This window comes from Lissotriton helveticus, chromosome 7 (genome assembly GCF_964261635.1).
Source record: "Lissotriton helveticus chromosome 7, aLisHel1.1, whole genome shotgun sequence".
Taxonomy (NCBI): Eukaryota; Metazoa; Chordata; class Amphibia; order Caudata; family Salamandridae; genus Lissotriton; species Lissotriton helveticus.
In genome coordinates, this window is record NC_136068.1 from 1,545,852,248 (window position 1) to 1,545,872,773 (window position 20,526).

The following is a 20,526-nucleotide window of genomic DNA, read 5'->3' on the forward strand; positions in this document are numbered from 1 at the left end:
AAAGATCTGATGTAACCGATTCTCAATCCCGTAGAAAGTAGGTAAGCCGACCCCCCATCGGACCCACATGATCCTGAATGGCGGATCTAGGGCTGCTTTTCTGAGGCTGGGGGGTGGGAGGAGGTAGAGGAGGAAGAGGCTTGACGACCTCGAGGCCGAGCCCTTTGTTTTCCCCTATAAGATCTGTACAAGGGATTCTGTTGCTGCTGCTGCTGCTGACCTTGCCGATAGTTGCGAAAGGAAGAGCGTCCAAAACCTCTGAACCTCTTGGCTGTAGAACCTCTGATTTGAAGCCCTAAAGATTTGGCAGTAGCCCTACTGTCCTTAAATCTTTCTAAGGCTGTATCAGCCTTCTTGCCAAAGAGACCAGATCCATCGAACGGTAGATCCAGCAAAGCAGCTTGAACATCTGCTGAAAAGTCTGAAGTTTTCAGCCAAGCCGATCTCCTTGTAGCAACTGCAGTGACCATGATACGTGCCACCGAATCTGCAGTGTCCAGTCCACTTTGTATCACTTGACGTGCCGCTGCCTGTGCGTCTGATAACACCTCCTCAAAATCCTTCCTGCTGTCATCAGGAATCTTAGGAGCCAAAGAACGCATTGTATCCATAAGGGCATGTACATACCTCCCCATAAGGCAAGTGGCATTAGTTGACTTCAACGCCATACTCTCAGAGGAGAAGGTCTTTTTAGCCACCTGATCTTGTTTCTTGGCATCTTTATCACCAGGCACCTGAGGAAACGCACTCAGAGTCTTTTTGGAACAGGCTGCTTGTATGACCAGACTCTCAGGAGAAGGATGAGACGTCAGAAAAGCAGGGTCTTCAGGCGCAACCCTGAAGCTTCTCGCCACACTCTTGGAAACCGCCGGTGCTGTTAGTGACTTTTTCCATACCTCCATAATAGGCTCCGTTAAGGCCTTATTAAACGGAAGCAATGGTTCCACCACAGAGATGGGCGAATGTAAAACTTCTGTTAGAAGATTGGACTTAAACTCCACTGTTGGTAAAGTCAATTGCAGAAGTTCCGCTGTCTTCCTCATCACCACATGATAAGGCTGGACGTCCTTTGAAGGCGCATCAGAACCGGATGGTAACTCCCACTCTAGAGAAAAATCCAGGCTACTAGCATCAGCTAGATCCTCAAAACAGTCATCCTCCAGTTCACCTTCCTCCATATTAGGATGTGACTCCATATATCTCCGCTCCTCCATAAGGCGCCGTGCCTCCCTCCTGGACCTCTCCTTAACACGCCTCGCCGCCGAATCCACCAACGACTACGATGGAGCCGGAACCGACGTCGGTATCGAATCCGATGGTCCAGTGGGTTGCCCTCCAGGTCGATCTGGAGCGGGCGACGCCGGGGTCGACGACCTCGGCGGAGCCGGCATGAATGGAGCAGGAGCATAGGAGTGAGGGACTCCTAAATTGAAGGCTAGAGGACCCATGGGACCCGAAGGTGCCCCAGAGGGGTACCACACCCTTGAAAAGACACCATACATAGCGTTTAAAAACGCTGATGGGTCCTGGCTGGGGTTGGGAAAGGTGGCTGAAGACCCCCAGGTTGGTCTTGTGGAGGGTTCGGATTCGGCTCTTCGACAGGCGCAGAATCCTCATCCACATGAACTTCCTCCTCATCTCGGGCCGGGGATGGCGCCGGAGACGGATTCGAAACCCGAGTCGGCGACTGTGCTTGCGACTCCGAAGGCGAAGCCTCACCTTCCTGATCCGAGACATCCATCGTGACCACCTTGGAACGTACCTTCATCAGTGACCTCGACCTCGAGACCGACTCCTTATCGGAATGACGCCGGGACTCATGTCTCTTCTTCTTATGTCTCCTTCTCGACTTCGAAGCATGGTCTGAAGCGGACTTCGAAGATGACTCCTCTCGAGATCTAGATCTTGACTTCGTTCTCGACCTCGCCTTTCTCGAACGAGATCTCGAAGATTTTCTTCCCTTGTCACCCTTCAGCTTCGCCACCGCAAGTTTGGTCTCTTTCCTGCAGGGCCTTCGGGTTCATCTTCCGACAAGATGAACATCCATCCTCATCATGGTCAGAAATTAAACACCATATGCAGTCCTCGTGCGGGTCTGTGATGGACATCATTTTCCCGCATTCCCTGCAGGGCTTGAAACCGGTCTTCTTTGTCGACATCGTGTTGAAACAAAGAAGCAGAAAAGCGAAGATAAAGGCAACAAAGTCACTAGATAGCTACTGAGATTCCCCAAAACCGTTAGCGTCGACGACGCGGAAAAAGGGAACTAATGTCATCACGCCGGCGTGGGCCTATTGTAGTGTCGGTGACGTCAGCGGAGTCGCGTGCGATGCCGTGCCTCTATGACGTCGTCCACGTCGGAGCGAAGCTACAAAAGAATTTCCGAATGTTGCTGACGCAAAGGGGATATTCACAAGGCGAGGATGTATCTGGCAGATATATCAGAAGTAATGAGCTGTGAATGCGACAAGTTGCAGTTTCCTCTCCCTCTAAAGATCAAGGCAATGGCTTGACGAATCCTGCAATGATACAAGGTAATGCTTCTCTATAAGAACTAAGCTATGGACAAAGCTCAAATGGAGTAAACAGTCTGGCTGCTGAAACCTTGCAGGACATTGATTTGTGCAATCAATAAGTATAACTTGACATAACGGTCTCTCAACAGGAAACTGCAAGCACAGGTAGTGGCAATGTTACTTGTAGAAATTCAGTCACGACTTATAAGTGTGAGAAAGTGGCTCTATATATACTGGACCAAGATAATATACAGTGTGTATAGAGTCCACAAACCCCAGAGGAATAACAGAGGTTAAAGCCAGGTGTGACCTTACTCTCTAAAGTGGTAGCTTGGTCGAGCAGTAAGGGAGTACCAGAGGACAGTGTAAAGCATTTGTTGTACACACTCAGTCAGCAAAAGGTTAAACACACTCAGACTGAACTCCAGGCCATTTGTTGTTATATCAAATATATTGTTTTATTTTTAAAACCAACAAGTATCAAAATATACTAGACTCCATATGAGAGGTCTAATATTAGTACTTTGCAGAAAGGCACTAAACTTTGAAAAGACAATAGGTGCCGGGGTTGCAGTAGGCAACACAATTCTAAACATAATTTAGCATTGAGCTCAATGGGTTTTTCCATAAAATTACAGCTGATTATTTTGTAGATTACTCTGGTAGGTCCAGGACTGGATCCTAAATTGAGGGATCTAAGCTGAAAACAGTTTAGTAAAAACGTTTTAGTTATTGCAGTGATTTTTAAGGAATATCAAGCTATTTTTAAAGTTCACACTTCGAAACTTTACAATGAATATCTGGCAATGGTATCCAATGGGAGAAAATTCAGGTTGCAGTTAAAGTACGATATCGTTACTTTTGTAATCCAGTACTGGGCTCCTAGGTCGGGCACTGGGGTCTCAACTTAAAACAGGTAAGTAATTAAGGGTCAGTATTTGGTATGATTTTTAAAGAATATTTAAAGTTTTCAAAAGTAGACAAGAAATTTCACAGAAAAGCACACAATGTATTCCTATGGAGAAAATTCAAGTTACTAGTAAACCCGGCTAGGATTACTTTTGCGGTTCAGTACTGCGCTACAAGATGCAGTACTGGCTTCTCTCCTGATCACAGGTGAGTACTTCGGAATTTGGTTGATTTAATGGGAATATTTTAAGTTTTCAAAACTTAACACTTAGAAGATTTTTTGAGTCTAAGCAGTCAATGTTATCCAATGGCAGGTAAGTGAGTTACCGGTTTCCAGGTGAGTACTCGACTGGCTAAGTTAGGGTTCTGGGCATAGACTCAGGGGTCCCCTAGGGTCAGGTAGGTACAGTTGGTTCACCCCCAGCGGCACAGGGGCAGCCGGGTGCAGAGGTAGGTAGGTTGGTTGGTGGCTGCTGGCTAGCAGGCCATGTGGCTGTGGGAGCTGGGCTCCTGGTAACTTTCTCAGGGCAAAGTGGGGAAGTAGGATAGGACAAAGGTTGCACAGCCAGAGGCACTCGGGCGGCTGGGTTAAGGGTGCTTTTGAGCAGTCGGGCGCTCAATGTTATTCAATAGGAAAAGTAAAAAGGAAACAAAGACTGCAGACTCTGGGACGGTGTCCCAGGCGCGACTACCACTTCGAGAGGTAAGTTGGGATCTTGGAAGAGAGGTAGGTACCCCAAAGGCAGGCACAGGCGGCTGCAGGGAGCCGGGTGCAGGGGTGTCTTTTGGTGTCGGGAATCTTACCCTCGGCTGGTCGCGGTGGGGGGGGGGGGGGGGGGGGGGGTCTCTGGTTCTGAGGCTGCAGGCGTCGTCTGGTTCGTCGAGAAGAGTCTCTGTGCACTGGACACTTCGGGTCCCAGTCACCGGGGGGACGTCCTTGTGGTCTTGGATCACTCGGGTACGGGCCGGGCTCGGCGGGTGCAGAGTGTGCAGATCTTGAGCTTCCTGGCTGGCACCAGGGGGGGTTGTTGAAGAAGAGCCTTTGCTTATGGGAGTCCCAGTCTTTAAGAGGGTCAAGGCAGGTAGGTTCTCCGGGTGTCCCAAGGTTGCTGTCCACAGGAGTTGCCAGGATTAAGCAGGAGCAGGTTCCAGGATCGACAGGCCGATAGGGCTGTGGCCAAGTCAGTGGGTGTTGTGAGGTTAGCAGCTGTACGGCGGGTCTTCTTCTTGATCTTCTTTTCCTATCGGGATCTGAGGAAGGGAGGTTCAGGGTGCCCCTAAATACTAAATTTAGGGGCGTGACAGGTAGGGCAAGGGCTGGGACCAATAGGTCCCTGTTCTGGGGTGGGTACACCCCCTAGCCTGCTCCTCTCCTGTGGGAGGGGGGTAGGAGCCTAGCTGTGAGTGGGCAGGGCTCCCCATCTTCAAGATGCCCGGGGTCATGCTTCACCTCGCCTCTCCCACCTGAGGGGTGGGGTTGGCACAGGCTGGCACCCCCCCCTTCCTGACGTAGGGTTTCCTGCCAGAAAACAGCAAATGGTCTGGAGAAGCTCACAGAGGCGGCATGCCTTTGAAGCTTCCCCCTGCCCATCCTAGGGGAGGAGACCTAGCACCTCGCCCAGGATGTGCATTGTTGTAGGCCCAGGAGGACGGGGGGCTCTCCACCCAGTGGTCCAGCAACATGTCTGCTGCGTGGCAGCCTCTGCAGCCACTGAGACCAGACGTGGATTGTAGGTTAGGTTTTCAGGAGGCACCTCTAAGATGCCCTCTGGTGCATTTTACATTAAATTCCACACTGGCATCAGAGTGGGTTTAATGTGCTGAGAAATTTGGTACAAAACTTGTCAGTCTTTGGTGTAGCCATTATGGTGCTGTGGAGTTCGTAGTGACAACCTCCCAGCAACATATACTCTTTATGGCATCACTGCACTTACAGTGCCCAGGAATGGCTCTGGGTACTGTAGGGACACTGGGCTCGTGCACCTGTGCCCACACCACTGGTATAGGGCACCCAGCTAGAGGGGTGACTAAGTACAGAACTAAACAAAGTCGACATGGCACACATCCCTGTGTGCCATGCCCACAAAACCCACTGCCCTGGCATACTTCAGACACTCAGCCTGCAAAGGCAGTGTGTGGGTGTCAGGGTACAGGGCCCCTGAGGGTGACACAATAAGTGCTGTAGCCCTTATGGGTCTTCTCTGGTCACCAGGCTCTGGGTACCTGGGGTACCATTTACTAGGGGCTGATAGGTGGCCAGAGATGCCAATTGGGTTTTAGGTTAAATACAGTTTTAGGGAAGGAACACAGGCCCTGGGCACCTGGTTGGCAGGAGCCCAGGGCACACTCAGTCAAAGTACATCAGCAATTCAGAAAAAAGTGGGGGCATACCAATGCAAGAAAGATGACACTTTCTCACAATAAGGAACAATGCACAATGCAACAAGTGTTTGACTGAAGGTATTCAAATGGCTACCTTACCGAGCGGCAAAGAGGGTGCTGGTGGAGATGAAAGCCATAATGAAGCTGAGGGAGGTAACGACCCTGGGGGAGACAGCCCCAGAGAAAAGGATCTTGTACGTACATCGAAAGGGGAAGATTGCTGCATATTAACTGCAATAGCAGATCACCAGGTTCCTCATCAGGATACAGCTTTGCTAGGAAATGATATCGCTGACAAGGGCCACTTCCCCCTCAGTCTCAACCCCTGCTACAACGAGGGACAGAAACCCGAATTGCAGCATTAGACTAATTGGTGCTCTGAAAAACAAACAGAAGGATGCTATCACTGGGCTTAATAAGGGGGCTAAGCAGAAAAAGAAACAAAGCTAAAGAGCAAACTGTAGCATATTCTAATGAGTCAAAACTAGCAGATACTGGCGGATTCTCCAGCAAATTTAGCCCTCTTCGAAAATGGATCACTGCTAAATGGGATGTTAAAACTATTGTATCGAGATTATTTGGGTCATCTCCTAGCAGCGACGCGCAATCATCTGTCAACATTAGCCCCGGTTCTGTCAATCAAGTCGGTGCTTCTTCTGGTGACTCACCTCTGGGTGGCAGCACGGAAGGTACTGGGCTAGAACCTTCTTCTCCAGCAACTTCTGTTACTTCTATAAAAAAGGGAGATCAATGGGCTGTTACTACGGGAGAGCCTTCCTTATTCACTATCCTCCAAGTACTTCACGAACAAAGAGCTGAGATCCAAAGCAGTTTTAACCAAGCTAGAACAGATAGCTGCTGGATACAACAGGGTTTGTCAGAGGTTTCAGCTAAGGTAGCTGATCTCACACATGAAATAACAGAGCTACAACAGTGCCTGTTGAACGCTGAAGATACCGTGGCAGCAACATGAAATACAATTGTAGTAAATAAAACCCAGCTCTTATCTCTTAAAAGCAAGATTGAAGATCTTGAAAATAGACAACATAGGAATAATCTACATTTTTTTGGTATTTCGGAGGAAAAAGAGGGCGCTGACGCTCGGGCCTACATTGTCCAATTATTTCAGAAGTCATTTCCAGATCTTTCTGATTAGGACTGGGATTCCCAGATCCAACGGGCCCATAGATTTCTCTGTTTTTGAGTCAAGAAGCACGAGCAAGCAGACAACATCCCAGACCTATGATTATTTATTTCGGGAACTTTTTGCTTAAGACATGCTGTTTATTTTCGAGCTCGCCCAGGTATGACTAATTCGTTTGCATTTAATGTGAAGTCAGAGCTCTGTAAGGAAACAATGGAACAACACTGAAATCTACGCCAAATGATCGACCGTATGAAGGCAGCTGGTGCATAAGTGTTTCTTCAAGAGCCAGCAAGACTTAAAGTTGTGCGTGGCGGACACACTTGGATGTTCCATACAGCTACTGAGGCCTAGCAAACTCAATTCTTGGAAGTCTACGAGGAAGTTGGCATCTTAAAATCGGAGTATATATTTAGATAGCCCATCTTTTACGTTACCCCCCTGATCTTCCTAGCGGAGGAGCTGGGTGCAAAAGTCATCGCATATGCGGATGACACTCAGCTCCTCTTTACCTGGAAGGAGGGTGAAACATCTCCTTCAGCTGCCCAGCGCTGCCTTGCAGCGGTCTTTGGTTGGCTGGCCCGGGCACAGCTGAAGTGTAATGAGGGTAAATCCGAGGTTCTCCTCTATGGCCCTTTTCCATCGTTCTTTAAAGAGACTTTGTGGCCCCTGAGTATCCCCAGCCATTGTCATCTGGCAATCCTGCTAAAAATCTGGGGATCTGGTTTGAGGAAGATATGCGTTTTTCCACTCAAATAAAGCGACTGGCAGGGGTATGCTTTGGTATCCTAAAATCTCTTAAGAAGTTCTTCCCTTGGCTACCTCGATCTGCCAAGGAAATGGTCACTCGGGCATTGATCTTGTCCCGCATTGACTACGCCAATGGCTTATACGTTGGACTCCCGGGATAACAGTCGAAGAAATTGCAAGTGATTCAGAATGCGGCGGCCAGGGTTCTGCTGCAATCCCTGGGCGCACAAGCATGAAGCAGCATTTACACGACTTGCATTGGCTGCCTGTTGTCCACCGCATTCAGTTTAAGGCCCTTACGCTGGCTCATAGAGCCTTGCATGGTCTTGGACCGGTTTACCTCCAGAGGCGCTTTTCCTTCTACACGCCTTCTAGAAAACTTCGCTCTACCACTCTGCGCCTGACCACTGTTCCCCGCTTTCGCAGGGTTCGGTTAGGGGGTAGCTCCCTCTCTGTTAAGGCTGCAGTGGCCTGGAATTCCCTTCCTCTGGAGCTGCGCAACATCCAAGACACTATGCTATTCAAGAAACAGCTGAAGACCAATCCATCTAAATATGCTGCTCGTTGTTATGGTTCACCTCCGCGCCGGGACACTCTTGAGTATCCTTGCGCGATATAAATGTTTAATAACATAATCTCAATTTCCTTTTCTTATCTTCTGTTTTTTCTTAGCACTCTTTTTCTTGGCTCTGCCAAGTTTTGCTCACTGCCTTTCTCTATTTTCTCCTCCGAATAGATAATTGATCTATATGGATAGGAGATGATTATTAAAAAGGCATAAAAACTTAGATGAAAATATGTATGATTATATTTATGACAACCTTTATGACTATAGCATACGATAATATACCTCTGAACGGCTGCCTCTCGGGGGCCTTCCTCGGTTTATGATAGGGCCAATGTTAACATGCAGCAGGTAGCTCTCACAGGTGCAAAAGCTCTCATTGGCTGTCAGGTCCATCGACAGCCTGGTTAGGGTGGTTCCTTCTCTAGAATACGGGGGTGGGGTTGGGTGGGGAGGGTTTGAGTGTGGATCTGGGTGGTTTGGGTAGAAGGGGTTAAGTCAAAAATGTCATAAGGAGTAAACAGTGCCACAATCTCTGATCTGAGCTTCACAGCTTATAGCTATAATTACCGTTAACATGTGCAGTTTAGGATTCTATCAAAATATGGTTGAAATAGCGGTTTGTTCAAGGTCATTGAATGGACTTTAGGACTCTTTACAAAAATGCCAGAAGGAGTAATCATTGGGACATTTTTTTTATCTGAACACTAACAGCCACAGTATTGCTAGTATGCATAGTTTAGACATTTATAAACTCCAGGCCACAAAGTTTTCTTGTTTAAGATTGATGTTAAAAATAATGGGAACAGATATGCTTTGTGGGCTCTAGGTTCTCATATGATTTACAAATGGGGCTAATTAAGTATCTATGTTGGTATGTCGCCGGAATAAATAAAGTGAGCACAGGTCAGATGGTACGGCCAGAACTCCTGAATTCAAAACCCCATGTTGTTGCTCTGAACGAAACACATCTGGCATACAAGAACAGACATTTGTAAAAAACAACTGGAGTATAAGACAGTTGCTTGTACTTCTCAGATAGTTTCTATTAGAGGTGTCGCTATGTTAGTCGATAAATGGCTTGACTATACTTTGCTCAGAACTTCTTATGATAATAGAGGCAGATGGATAATTGTGCAGCTGCTTATTAACGACCGTAAGTTTGTACTCTGTGCTTTTTATGGTTTAAATTTGGACAATCCATCTATTTTTGAGTCACAATCTTTAGACCTTTTTGCGTGGTAGGGGGATTTAATAATTATGGGTGATATTAATTGCACTATGAATCCACATATAGATTGAACTAATCAAGGCGCTTCAATCAGCTTCAATGAGGAAGGTCAGGGCTGCTATTGTGGAAATGGCTTGATTCCATGATTTGAAAGACGCATGGCGTTTATTGCATACTCTAGTACCTGGTTACACTTATTATAGCATACCACACCGACAGTATTCAAGAATTGACATCATATTTGTTAATAATTCTATCCTTAATATAGTTAAATGTGAAGTCTGTCCTAAGATACTTTCAGATCACAATCCCCTGATGCTGATAATTCTATCTAATTCACCTAACAAATAAACACTTCAATTTGTATTTCCTCACTATCTGCTGACCGACAGAGTACCAACCCCTATGAAGGAGAGTATTCATTTTTTTATCGGACAACGAAGGCTCTGCCTCTCTTTTTTCTGTCTGTGATTCGCTTAAAGCCTGTATAAGAGGAATCACTCAAATATATTTGGAGACAAAATTGTATCAAGAATCAGACAAGTGAAGCTACCAGAAAAGAAATCCGACATCTAGAAATAGCACATGCACATGAAATTAGACCTGGCACTATTCAAAAGACTGCAGCCTCTACATACTCTCAAACATACTTACTTTTAATTGAAAAACGTGCTGCACTAGGACGGTCCCTAGAAGATAAAACGGCAGCTAATTACATGAAAAATAGAGCTCTCCAATAGGAGTATGGTGAACCAGTAGGTAAAGTGCTTGCACACCAACTCTCTGACAAAAGGGCGGAGCGAGTAATAAAGAGCATAAGAGGAGATGGGGGCTACTTCATACACACCTTGAAGAGATATTAGAACAATTTTTAGGCTTAAATCAAACACTATATAGCAATCTGAAAGTGTTTGATGAAAGGAAATGTATCGACTATATGGATAAGTAAATTTTGAGAAACTATTCATAGACTTGAAATAGATCAGACTCAAGATCTTAATATAGATATTACAGCTGACGAAATATCGGACACCACCGATTCAATTCCCTCCGGAAAGGCAGCAGGAGAAGATAAAATACCTTTGGAATTTTATAAGATATTTAAGACGAGCTTAATTCCTATTATGTCCCAGATTTTGAACTATTTTGGTGTAAACAGGACAGTACCCAACTCGTGGGATATGACAAATATGGTCTTTCTGAAAAAGCATAAACCGAGAGAAGAATGTTGGTCATATCCCCCGATTTCATTACTAAACGCTGACGCAAACATTTTCGCAAAAATATTGGCGATGCGTCATGCACCTTTCACGTTACAATTAGTCTCAGCAACATGGATATATACCTGGAAGGGATACAACTGCACATGCGAATACAGCTCTAGTTGCTTTTGATGCGGCCTCTAAACTTAAGGACCATGGGATGATCATGCTTGATGCTGAGAAAGCATTCAATCGCGTAAAGTGGGATTGTTTCTGGGCTATATTTTCGGTATATAATATTCATGGCCGCATTTACACCTGGATTCGAGCTTTGTATAAACGCCCAGCAGCTAAATTAACTTACTTAAATTATCAGTCTGCTCCTGTTTAGGTCGTGCCTGAGGCAGTGCATGCGCTGCAAGACATTTAGTATTGGGGTTTTCAAAGTGATACCACATGCTTTTGCTGGCCTCAAGCTTGCAGTTACGCGCGAGTGCCCGCAGCCGCCATCTGCCTCCCATCCAGCGCAATCGATTTCCCTTTTTCCTGTTGCTGAGCGCATCACTAGTGTGTTATTTTTTTTTTTACATTGCTTGCTACCGCGCGCTTCACTTTATTTTTACGGTTCTCTTATTACAAGCCTCCCGCGTCGCGCCCCTCCTTGGCTCGTCTTCCTTCTCAGCCCTTCCTTCTTTTCACTGCCGTCCATACACCTCGGGGTCAAACTGCTGTAGCAAAGAATTTACTCTGCGTTCAGTATCTGTGAGCTCTCACCCATCTATTAGTTCCAAGTTCAGCTTTGTCCAAAAACACGCACGTTTCAGAGGACTCTATCTCGCGACTCTCAAAGTTAAAAGAAAACACACGTGTGTCATTTTTAAAGTGCCCTTACTTTATCAGATGCCCCCGCTCAGACGTTCACCACAGCAAACCGGAACCTGCCGTGACAGGCTCCGTCCCGCACCTCCTCCTCTCTCTTGGATGCCCCTCCACGGTGCGTTCCTCAGCTCTGTTTTCAAGCCCACCTCCTTCGCAGCACGTTCTCCTCTTTCCTGCGGTCGGTGTTGCCAGGCTCGCCCCTACACTTCCTCTGTTGCCATAACGACCATCTCCTGCACGTGTTTTCGCTGCCCTCTCACCCCAGGACTCCCTTCCTTTACCCCAGTTTCCTGCTCTCTCTTTCTTGTTATGCCTACCGCCGCACCCAAAATTCCTCCACCCTAGTTTTCCCTTCAACAGACCTCGTGCCTCCCCTGCCTGGCGCAGGCCTCCGGTACCAGGCCCACAGTCCTGCCTGCAGCAGGATGCTGGCTGTTGCTGCTGCTGAGACGTCCCCTTCACGCCTCGGTCCCTGCCTCTTCCCCTCGCGTACACGCCCAGCATAGCAGGGAGGGGCCCAGGGGGCGAAAACTTCCTGGCTGAAACAGACACTACATTCAGTGCAAGTCAGATCGGGCGGGCCTGCCCGTCCTCACTCGCAAGTACACTTTTTAAAGCACTCTATTCTAAAGTCAGTATCCGACACCCCTGCAGCATGGGGCTTAACTGACCACACCCGCTTAGTTGAGCTGCTAAAATTGTTGCTCCGTGATTGTTAACTCTCCCTGTTTAGATGAGTCTGTTTTCTTATAGTTAACAATTTTTTATCCCAGTTTTCGAATGCTAAAAATGATGCCCGGAGAAAATCTCCCAGGACTTTGCTACAGGTCTACAATTGCATTATACTCTGCATGGCTGCCAAGTCTCCTTGGTCCAGTCCAGGTCTTTTCTTTTGAATTCTGGGACTTGTAGTCCTGTTTTATAATGGAATACACAAGACTACAAGTCCCAGAATTCAAAGAAACAAGCATTGGCATAGCCTTTGGGACCTTGTAAGTATATAGTTATGCAGTTGAATATCCTTAGCGCAACAACATCAACTGTTGCATGGTTAAACACTTATAAAGTCCCAAAGGCGAGAGCTATTGGCTATGCTAATGCTCGTTTTATATTGAGGGGTACTCGGCAAGGGTGCCCTTTATTACCTTTAGTATTTGCCTTATATATAGAGCCCTTTATTAGATAATTACTTATTAACCCACATATCCCGTCAGTTCTATTAGGCTCTGAAGAACAGAGAGTGACGGCTTACGCTGACGATATCGCTGTTTTTTCCGTGGATCCAGCCAGGGCCATAGAGGCTATTCAAATTGAAGGTTGTACATTTTGGGACTTTTCTGGATATAAACTAAATGTTAACAAGACCCAGATTATTCTGAACTTTCAGGCAGATAGGGCAATAACCGGGATTGTTACATCAGCAACTTATCTAGGAGTGCAGATTATCGCAGACTTGGGACAGGTCATAAGACTGAATTATGATTCTTTATTTAAATCTATGATTTCTAAAATGAAGGAATGGCATAAACTGCCCATTAGCATTATAGGATGTTGTAATATTAGCAAAATGATTGTTTTGCCCAAATTCCTTTATTTATTTAGGGCAATACCGCTACGCGCCCCTAACTAATTTTTTTTTAAAAATCTTGAGGGGGCTATTAGCAGTTTTATATGGAGCTATAACATTTTTAAAACTACCCTACAGACATGGATGATTGAAATTACCGGGTTTTAAATGATACTTTTGGATCTCTTTTGTACGGCGTCTCTGTGACCTCCTTGTTCCTAATAGGCAACATTGCTGCTATAATCTTACTGTTGTTAACAATAGTACTATGTCCTTGTACAGGATTAATGACCCAAACTATTTTAAAAGAGTACGGTTCAAGACCCTGAGGGACAAAGTGTACATATGGCAGGATGTCACAGCTAAGTGTACATTGCCTTTGATGCACCTCAGCACGCCATTATGGGACAATCCGATGGTCCCAGAAATGTTTCTTGATACGCAAGCCAAATCCTGGAATACATATGGCATCAGCCAACTCAGTCACTTATATAATGCTTTTAGATCTTCAGAAGACATTTGGCATCCCCTAGGATATGTTCTATAAATACTTACACAGATTAGAGACTGCTTATGGGAGGGCAGAGAAGGAGTAGTTTCTTACCTGTAACTCCAGTTCTGTAGTAGGGGTATCTCTGTTATAGTCATAATCTTGTGGATAGTCCCGCCAATGTGCGGGGACCCCGGAGCAAACAAAATAGTCTCTTAAGTTGTCTTCTTCTGCAGTCCTGCATAGACACTTAAGAGAAAATCAAAGACAAATAATGCAGCCTAAAACTACAAGGCTACGTTGGCCAACCCTTCATCTTGAAGTAAAAAGGATAGCCAAAAAATATAAAATTTTACACATTTAGTAAAGTTTCACACCTAGAGAAACTCCCCTTCACAAAAATCTTTTGTCATGATAGAGAGGAAGGGCTGGACAGAGACGCCCCATAGGCTGCCATTATCCGTCTGGAAAAGGGATACCGTGCCTTTAAGGAACTCTCCTAAGACCCTCTGTATCCCAGGATGCACTTTTACTTTCAGTTCTCTTACTTTCAGTTCTTTTTGAAGGTGTATAAAGCCAGGCCTGTAGCATTAAGTACATTAAGTACATTATCGTTTCATCCACCGGGGAGGAGGGCGGATACCCCTACTACAGAACTGGAGTTACAGGTAAGAAACTACTCCTTCTGTAGTAGGGGATCTCTGTGTATTGTCATAATCTTGTGAATAGAATGGCAAGCCCATCCCAACAAACTAACTCGGCGGTGGAGGAAACAGAAAAAGAACCACTACTGTGCAAACAGATTTCTCAACGAAGCCTGCCCAACCTGAGCGTCTGCCCTGGCATCAGAGTCCAGGCAGTATTGTTTGGCAAAGGTATGGACCGACTTCCAAGTGACAGCCCTGCAATGGGAACATTACGTAGCAAAGCTATTGTAGCCGCTTTGCCCTGGTGGAATGAGCCTTAGGCTTACCCCCTAAGGTCTTGTTAGCCTTTTGGTAACATAGCTGGATACAGGACACAATTCACAGAGAGATGGACTGTTCAGAGGTGGCAAGACCAGTCCTGACCGAACCATAATGGACAAACAATTGGTCTGACCTACGTATGTCCTTGGTCTTATCTAAGTAGAATTTCAACACCCTTCTTACATCCAGGGAATGAAGGGACCTCTCCGCCGGAAAGGAAGGATGTTGAAAAAACGTAGGTAAAGTTATCGTCTGATTTACATGGAAATCAGAAATTACTCTCTGAAGGAACTTAGGGTGAGTCCTCATGACAACCTTGGAAGCATGAAACACTGTATACGGCTCCCGACAACAGAGCCTGAATTTCACTCACCCTGCGGGCCGATGTTAGAGCCACAAGGAAAGCCGCCTTCCAGGATAAATGCTGTAGAGAAGCCTTATGAATAGGTTCAAAAGGCTCCTTCATCAACCTAACCAGCACCACATTCAGCTCCCATGAAGGCGACGGGCGCAGAACAGGGGGAAATACTTTCTTCAATCCCTCCAAAAAATCTTTAATTACAGGAATCTAGAAGAAGGATGTTTGTGAAGGACATTTCTTGTACGCAGTTAATGCTGCGAGGTGAACCTTAATAGAATGAAAATTAAGGCCAGATTGAGCCAATTGCAAGAGGTATGGAAGGATGACATCTTCCTTGCAGGATGTAGGGTCAGCGTTCTTGGATGTGCACCAAATGCAGAACCTTTTCCACTTATAGGCATAAGAAGTCCTTGTGAAAGGTCTCTTCGCCTCCTTGAGTATTTCCATGCAGTTGTCAGGCAAATTCAAGTGTCCATATTGAACTATCTCAGGAGCCATGCCACAAAACTCAACGATGAGAGGTTGGGGTGCACCATCTGCCCCCCGAACTTCGTGAGAAGGTCCGGCCAACATGGAAGCCGCAGATGGGGTTGGAGAGACCGGTGCAGCAGGTCCGTGACCCACCACTGTCGAGGCCACTCCGGAGGAATGATGATCATTCGTGCTCTGAATTGAGACAAGGGAATGGGTGGAAAAGCGTACCGAAAGCTGTTCCACCAGCTAATCTATAGCGCATTCCCTAGAGTCCCCGGTTGGTAGAACCTGGAGGCGATGTCACGGCATTTTCAGTTTTCGGCGGTGGCGAACAGATCTATTTCTGGAGTGCCCCATCTTTCGAAGATGTCGCCTAGCACCTCGTCGTTTAGGACACACTCGTGGTTTTCCTGGACCGGTCTGCTGAGTGTGTCCGCCTGCACATTCTGTACACCTGGTAGATGAGTAGCCGTGATCGTCAGTCCTCTGGCTAACAGCCAGTGCCAGATCGCCTGCGCCTCCTGGGACACTGTGCACGATCTTGAGCCCCCTCCTGCTTGTTGAGGTAAAACATCGTGGTCGTAGTGTCCGTCTATAAAAGCAAGGAGTTGGTCTGGAAGGACGGATGAAAGGCTTTCAGCGCCAAATGAACAGCTCTTGAGTTCCAGAAAATTGATGTGCTACGTGGATTCCACCTGGGACCACGTCCCTTGAATCTGTAGATGGTCTGAATGCGCTCCCCAGCCGTGGAGAGAAGCATCCGTCACGATAGTCTATGGTAATGTCCTCGTGGAATGGAACCCCCTTGAGGAGGCTCTCTGCCAAACACCATCATCTCCGGGACTGTTGAGCGTGTAGAGACAGTTGGATCCTGTCGTCCCAGCTCCCTCGTTTCTGGTCCAAATTGATCCTCCAGACATTCCTGCAGCGGTCTCATGTGGAGGCATGCATGTGGCGTGAGGAAGATGCAAGAGGCCATCGATCCCAGAAGAGATGACACCGTCCTCACTGTAGTTGATGGAACGGACATGAGAGCCTGAGCCTTCCGAAGGAGACACGCTTGCTCTGAGAGTATTGATGGAGGCTCCCAAGTACTGCAGGCACTGAACAGGAGTCGGAACGGACTTGGACATGTTGATGTGCGAACCCAGCTAATTCAGCAGTACGGCCATCTTATTGAAATGCAATTGCGCTTCCTGGAAGGTGGAGGCTTTGATCAACCAATCGTCCAGGTACGGGTAGACAAACACCTTGTTCTTTCTCAGGTGAGCTGCCACCACAGCCATGCATTTTGAAAAAGTCCTGGGTGCCGACTTCAGACCAAACTGTAAAACTGTGTACTGATAGTGATAGTGATTGGCGCCTACTAGGAAGCGCAGGAACCTCCGGTGTTTCCGTGCAACGGGCACATGGAAGTACGCATCCTGCAGATCTATTGAGCAAAGCCAGTCTCCTTGTTGCAGCTGAGGGTAAATCTGGTGCAAGGACCGCATGCAAAATGTTTCACTGCAAATCCATTTGTTTGCTTGTCGCAAAACCAGAATGGGCTTGAACTCGTTTTTGTCCTTTTTGCGTACCAGAAAGAACCTTGCGTACAGACCCTTTCCCCTTTGAGACAGAGGGACATCTTCTATTGCCCTTTTTCTTAACAGGGTAACGGCCTCCGCCTGAAGTTCACGCAGCTGGTATTGCGAACGAACCGGTGGAATAGCTGGAGGAGGGCTGACAAAACGAAGACTGTGTCCATTGCAAACAATATTCAGCACCCACTTGTCCCGAGTAATATTTCTCCACTCTGCCAAGTAATTCTGTATGCTTCCGGGTAACGGACGAGGGGGGAAGTAATTCCTCAGAGCTTAGGCCCGTCCGGGCCCTTGTTCGCGGAGGAGGCCTGCTGGCAGCCTCTGCTGCTTTTGGAAGGGTTACCGCTGGTATTGCTGTTCTTGCTGCTGCTGTTAACCAGCATGGCGACCTTGCCCTCGCTCAAATCTCTGGGAAGAATAACGCCTCTGAAAGGGGAGGAAGGACTTCCGCTGCTCCGTTGGTTTCTCCAAACCTACGGCTTTAAGTGTTTCCACTTCCGTCTACATGCGGGCCATCTCTTCGTCCACATAAGTCCTTAAGAGGGTAGCTCCCGAACAGGGTAAGTTGGCAATCCGCTGCTGCGCCTCTGGCTTAAGAGAGGTCAGGCTCAACCAGGAGTGACATCTCAAGTTTATGCCATGACAATACGCATGAGCAGCCAGGAGAGAGGCGTCTGCCGCCAAACTGATGACCTGATTCGAGACCATCATGGCCTCATTCAAGATCTCCTTGAAGTCTTCCCTCCTGTCCCTCGGGAGGAGCTCAATGAAATGCTGCAGGGACTTCCACAAGGCGCGGTTATACCGACCCAAAAGCGCTGATGCACTCAGTGCTTTCATAGAGGTGGCAGCTGTACTGCAGACCTTTCCCCCTGCCGAATCCATTTGACGGCTCTCCTTGTCGGGAGGCACCGTAGACGATGGGGAAGTAGAATGCTGCTTCTTGGCCGCTGTCACAACGACCGAATCAGGAAACGGATCTGATCTTAGGAACGCTTGTTAAGAATCCAGGGGTCTATACTTCTTTTGAAACCTGGATGGCACGGACTTCACCGAGGCCGGCGTCAGAAACAGCTCCATGGCCGGTTTCTCCAGTCCTGGCACCGACAGCCGCAACGGGCGAGAAAGGTGCCTGCCTTGCAACGTTTCAAATATCACCGAGGTGGTAGGGGTAGGCACCTTCGGTGTAATCCCCAACTTCGCTGCCCCTCTCAGCAGCACATCCTGGAATGTCACAATGTCATCCACAGGCGAAACTCTCGTAGGAGGAGAGTCCGACAAAGTGGGAGAATATCTCCTGTCACTGGACGAGTCCGTGTACCTGGACCGTGACCTTTCCCTCCGCCGGCGATGACGTGACCTCGTTGAAGATCTATGCCCACTACGAGAGCGATGCCTCCCTCTGGATCTTGACCATGGCTTTCTGGGCCTTGCAGGAGCCACCGGCCTAGGAGGCTGCGGGAGCGGAAGAGGTTGAGCTGGAACTAAAGGCTGCGGTGGTGGAGGCCGAGGCGGTGGTGGAGGAGGAGGAGGAAGTTGTGGAATATTAGGAGGTGTAGGGGTCCTGGGGGCCTTGAGGGCGAATAGGTCCTGGAATAATCAGAGTCCGATGGCCTAGGAACTCTCCTCTTCTTACAAGCAGGCCTCGGGGAGGATGCTCTGGAGGAAGATCTCTCTGAGGACGAGGGCTGGCGCCGCTGCGACCGGTGACTCGCAGCTGATGAGGAGACGCTAACCACGGAGGCACTAGACACTGATCTAGGCCTCAACTTCCTCTTCGAGGTCGACCTCTTCGACGTCTCTCGTCTCTACGTCGATCTACGTCGACAAACTCCCCGACGTCAAGTGCCTTCGCCTTGACATCGACGTTTCTTTCCTCGACGTCGACCTTCCCGTCGACGTGGACGGCGGTGTCGCCTCGACGGCGTGCGCCTGTCTCTTCGGGACTCATCACAACGTCTATGGTGTGTCGATGCTGGTGATGTCCTCGACGTCTACCTCGTCTGTGGTCTTGACATCCTACCCCTCGACGCCGAATGTTGATGTCGCTTCGACCCAGCAGGGAGCAGATGGTAGTCATACCTCTCGACGCCACTGGGACCGGTGCCTTTTCTGGGCCTTTTCTTGACTGGGGAGCCCCCCAGAGGCAGATGCATGGGCAGAGGATGAAGATAGAATCCCTCCATGCCCAGAAGTCCCACCTGGTTCTTGATGTCTCCTCTGCTCCAAGCCTTGGAGACGAATCTTCTCCCTGCCCCGCAGGGTCCTCCTGGAGAAAGAGTGACATATCACAGGAGTCAGGGACAAGGCTAGAAGGGAGACAGAGTATGCACACTCTGTGGGGATCAGATTTAGCCTTCTTCCTACCACACTCAGGGCACTTGTCGAATAAAGCTGGCATTTCGAAAATATAGAGGTGGCAAAACTGGTCAAAAAACACAGCAACTGGAAGAGGGAGAGCTCAATGCTCCAGGGTCCTGCTAACAGGAGCCAGAAAAAAGAACTGAAAGTGAAAGGCCTTTGGCTGTGCATCCTGGGATACAGAGGGTCTCTGGAGAGTTCCTTAAAGGCACAGTATCCCTTTTCCAGACAGATAATGGCAGCCTATGAGGCTGATCTGTCCAACCCTTCCTCTCTATCATGACAAAGGATTTTTGTGAAGAGGAGTTTCTCTAGGTATGAAACTTTACAAAATGTGTCAAATTTAATATTCTTTGGCAATCCTTTTCACTTCAAGATGAAGTGTTGGCCAATGTAGCCTTGTAGTTTTAGGCTGCATTATTTGTATTTGATTTTCTCTTAAGTGTCTATGCAGGACGGCAGAAGAAGACAACTTAAGAGACTATTTCGATTGCTCCGGGGTCCCCGCACATGGGCGCGACTATTCACAAGATTATGACTATACACAGAGATCTCCTACTACAGAAATAAGAGATCCTACGGGATTAGATATACTGACTTACCTACACCTAGGGGGAAAATTTACTATTAGTAAGGCTTACCAACTATTATCTCAAATATGGGAGAATGATAGTCTTAAAAGAGCATCTAAATGGAGCGAGGTACTGAGACAGGATGCAGGTCCTGGGGACATAGAAGAATCACTACAGAGCTTAGATAATGTGGCACATTCTATTAATTTAAAGTTGCAACAGTTCAAAACTGTGTATATGCTCTACTATACCCCAGAACGAATAGCTAAATGGATAGATCCCAATGGTATAAATACGAATGACAAATGTAAATGTGTAAAGTGCGGATTGTTTGCTGCTGACATCCTGCACAGGTTTATTACTTGTCCAGGTTTGACTTTTTACTAGAAGGATGTTGTTTGTATAATAATCAATTGTTTAAAAAATAATATACACTTAACAGATAAAGAACTGATACTTGGCTATAAGCCAGATGTAGGTCTGGGATGAAGATCTTTTATATCGATCATTAAAGCAACAGCAAACTTCCACCTAGAGCATATGAATGGTGGGAATGCTAAGGGAGATTTTTG

The 20,526-nt window shown here is 47.4% G+C and overlaps 1 protein-coding gene across 8 annotated transcripts in view; it reads right to left on the reverse strand.

Annotated features, from left to right (window-relative positions):
• Nucleotides 1–20,526, reverse strand: part of CNOT3 (CCR4-NOT transcription complex subunit 3) — a 1,075,180-nt gene that overhangs the window by 576,691 nt on the left and 477,963 nt on the right. For 6 of the 8 annotated variants that reach the window (XM_078655002.1, XM_078654999.1, XM_078655001.1 and 3 more), the window contains one exon: nt 6,476–6,538. The exons of the other annotated variants lie outside the window; for them this stretch is intronic. In XM_078655002.1, the coding sequence (XP_078511128.1) occupies nt 6,476–6,538 (63 nt within the window). The remainder of the gene's footprint in view (nt 1–6,475; nt 6,539–20,526) is intronic. 8 annotated transcript variants of the gene reach the window in all.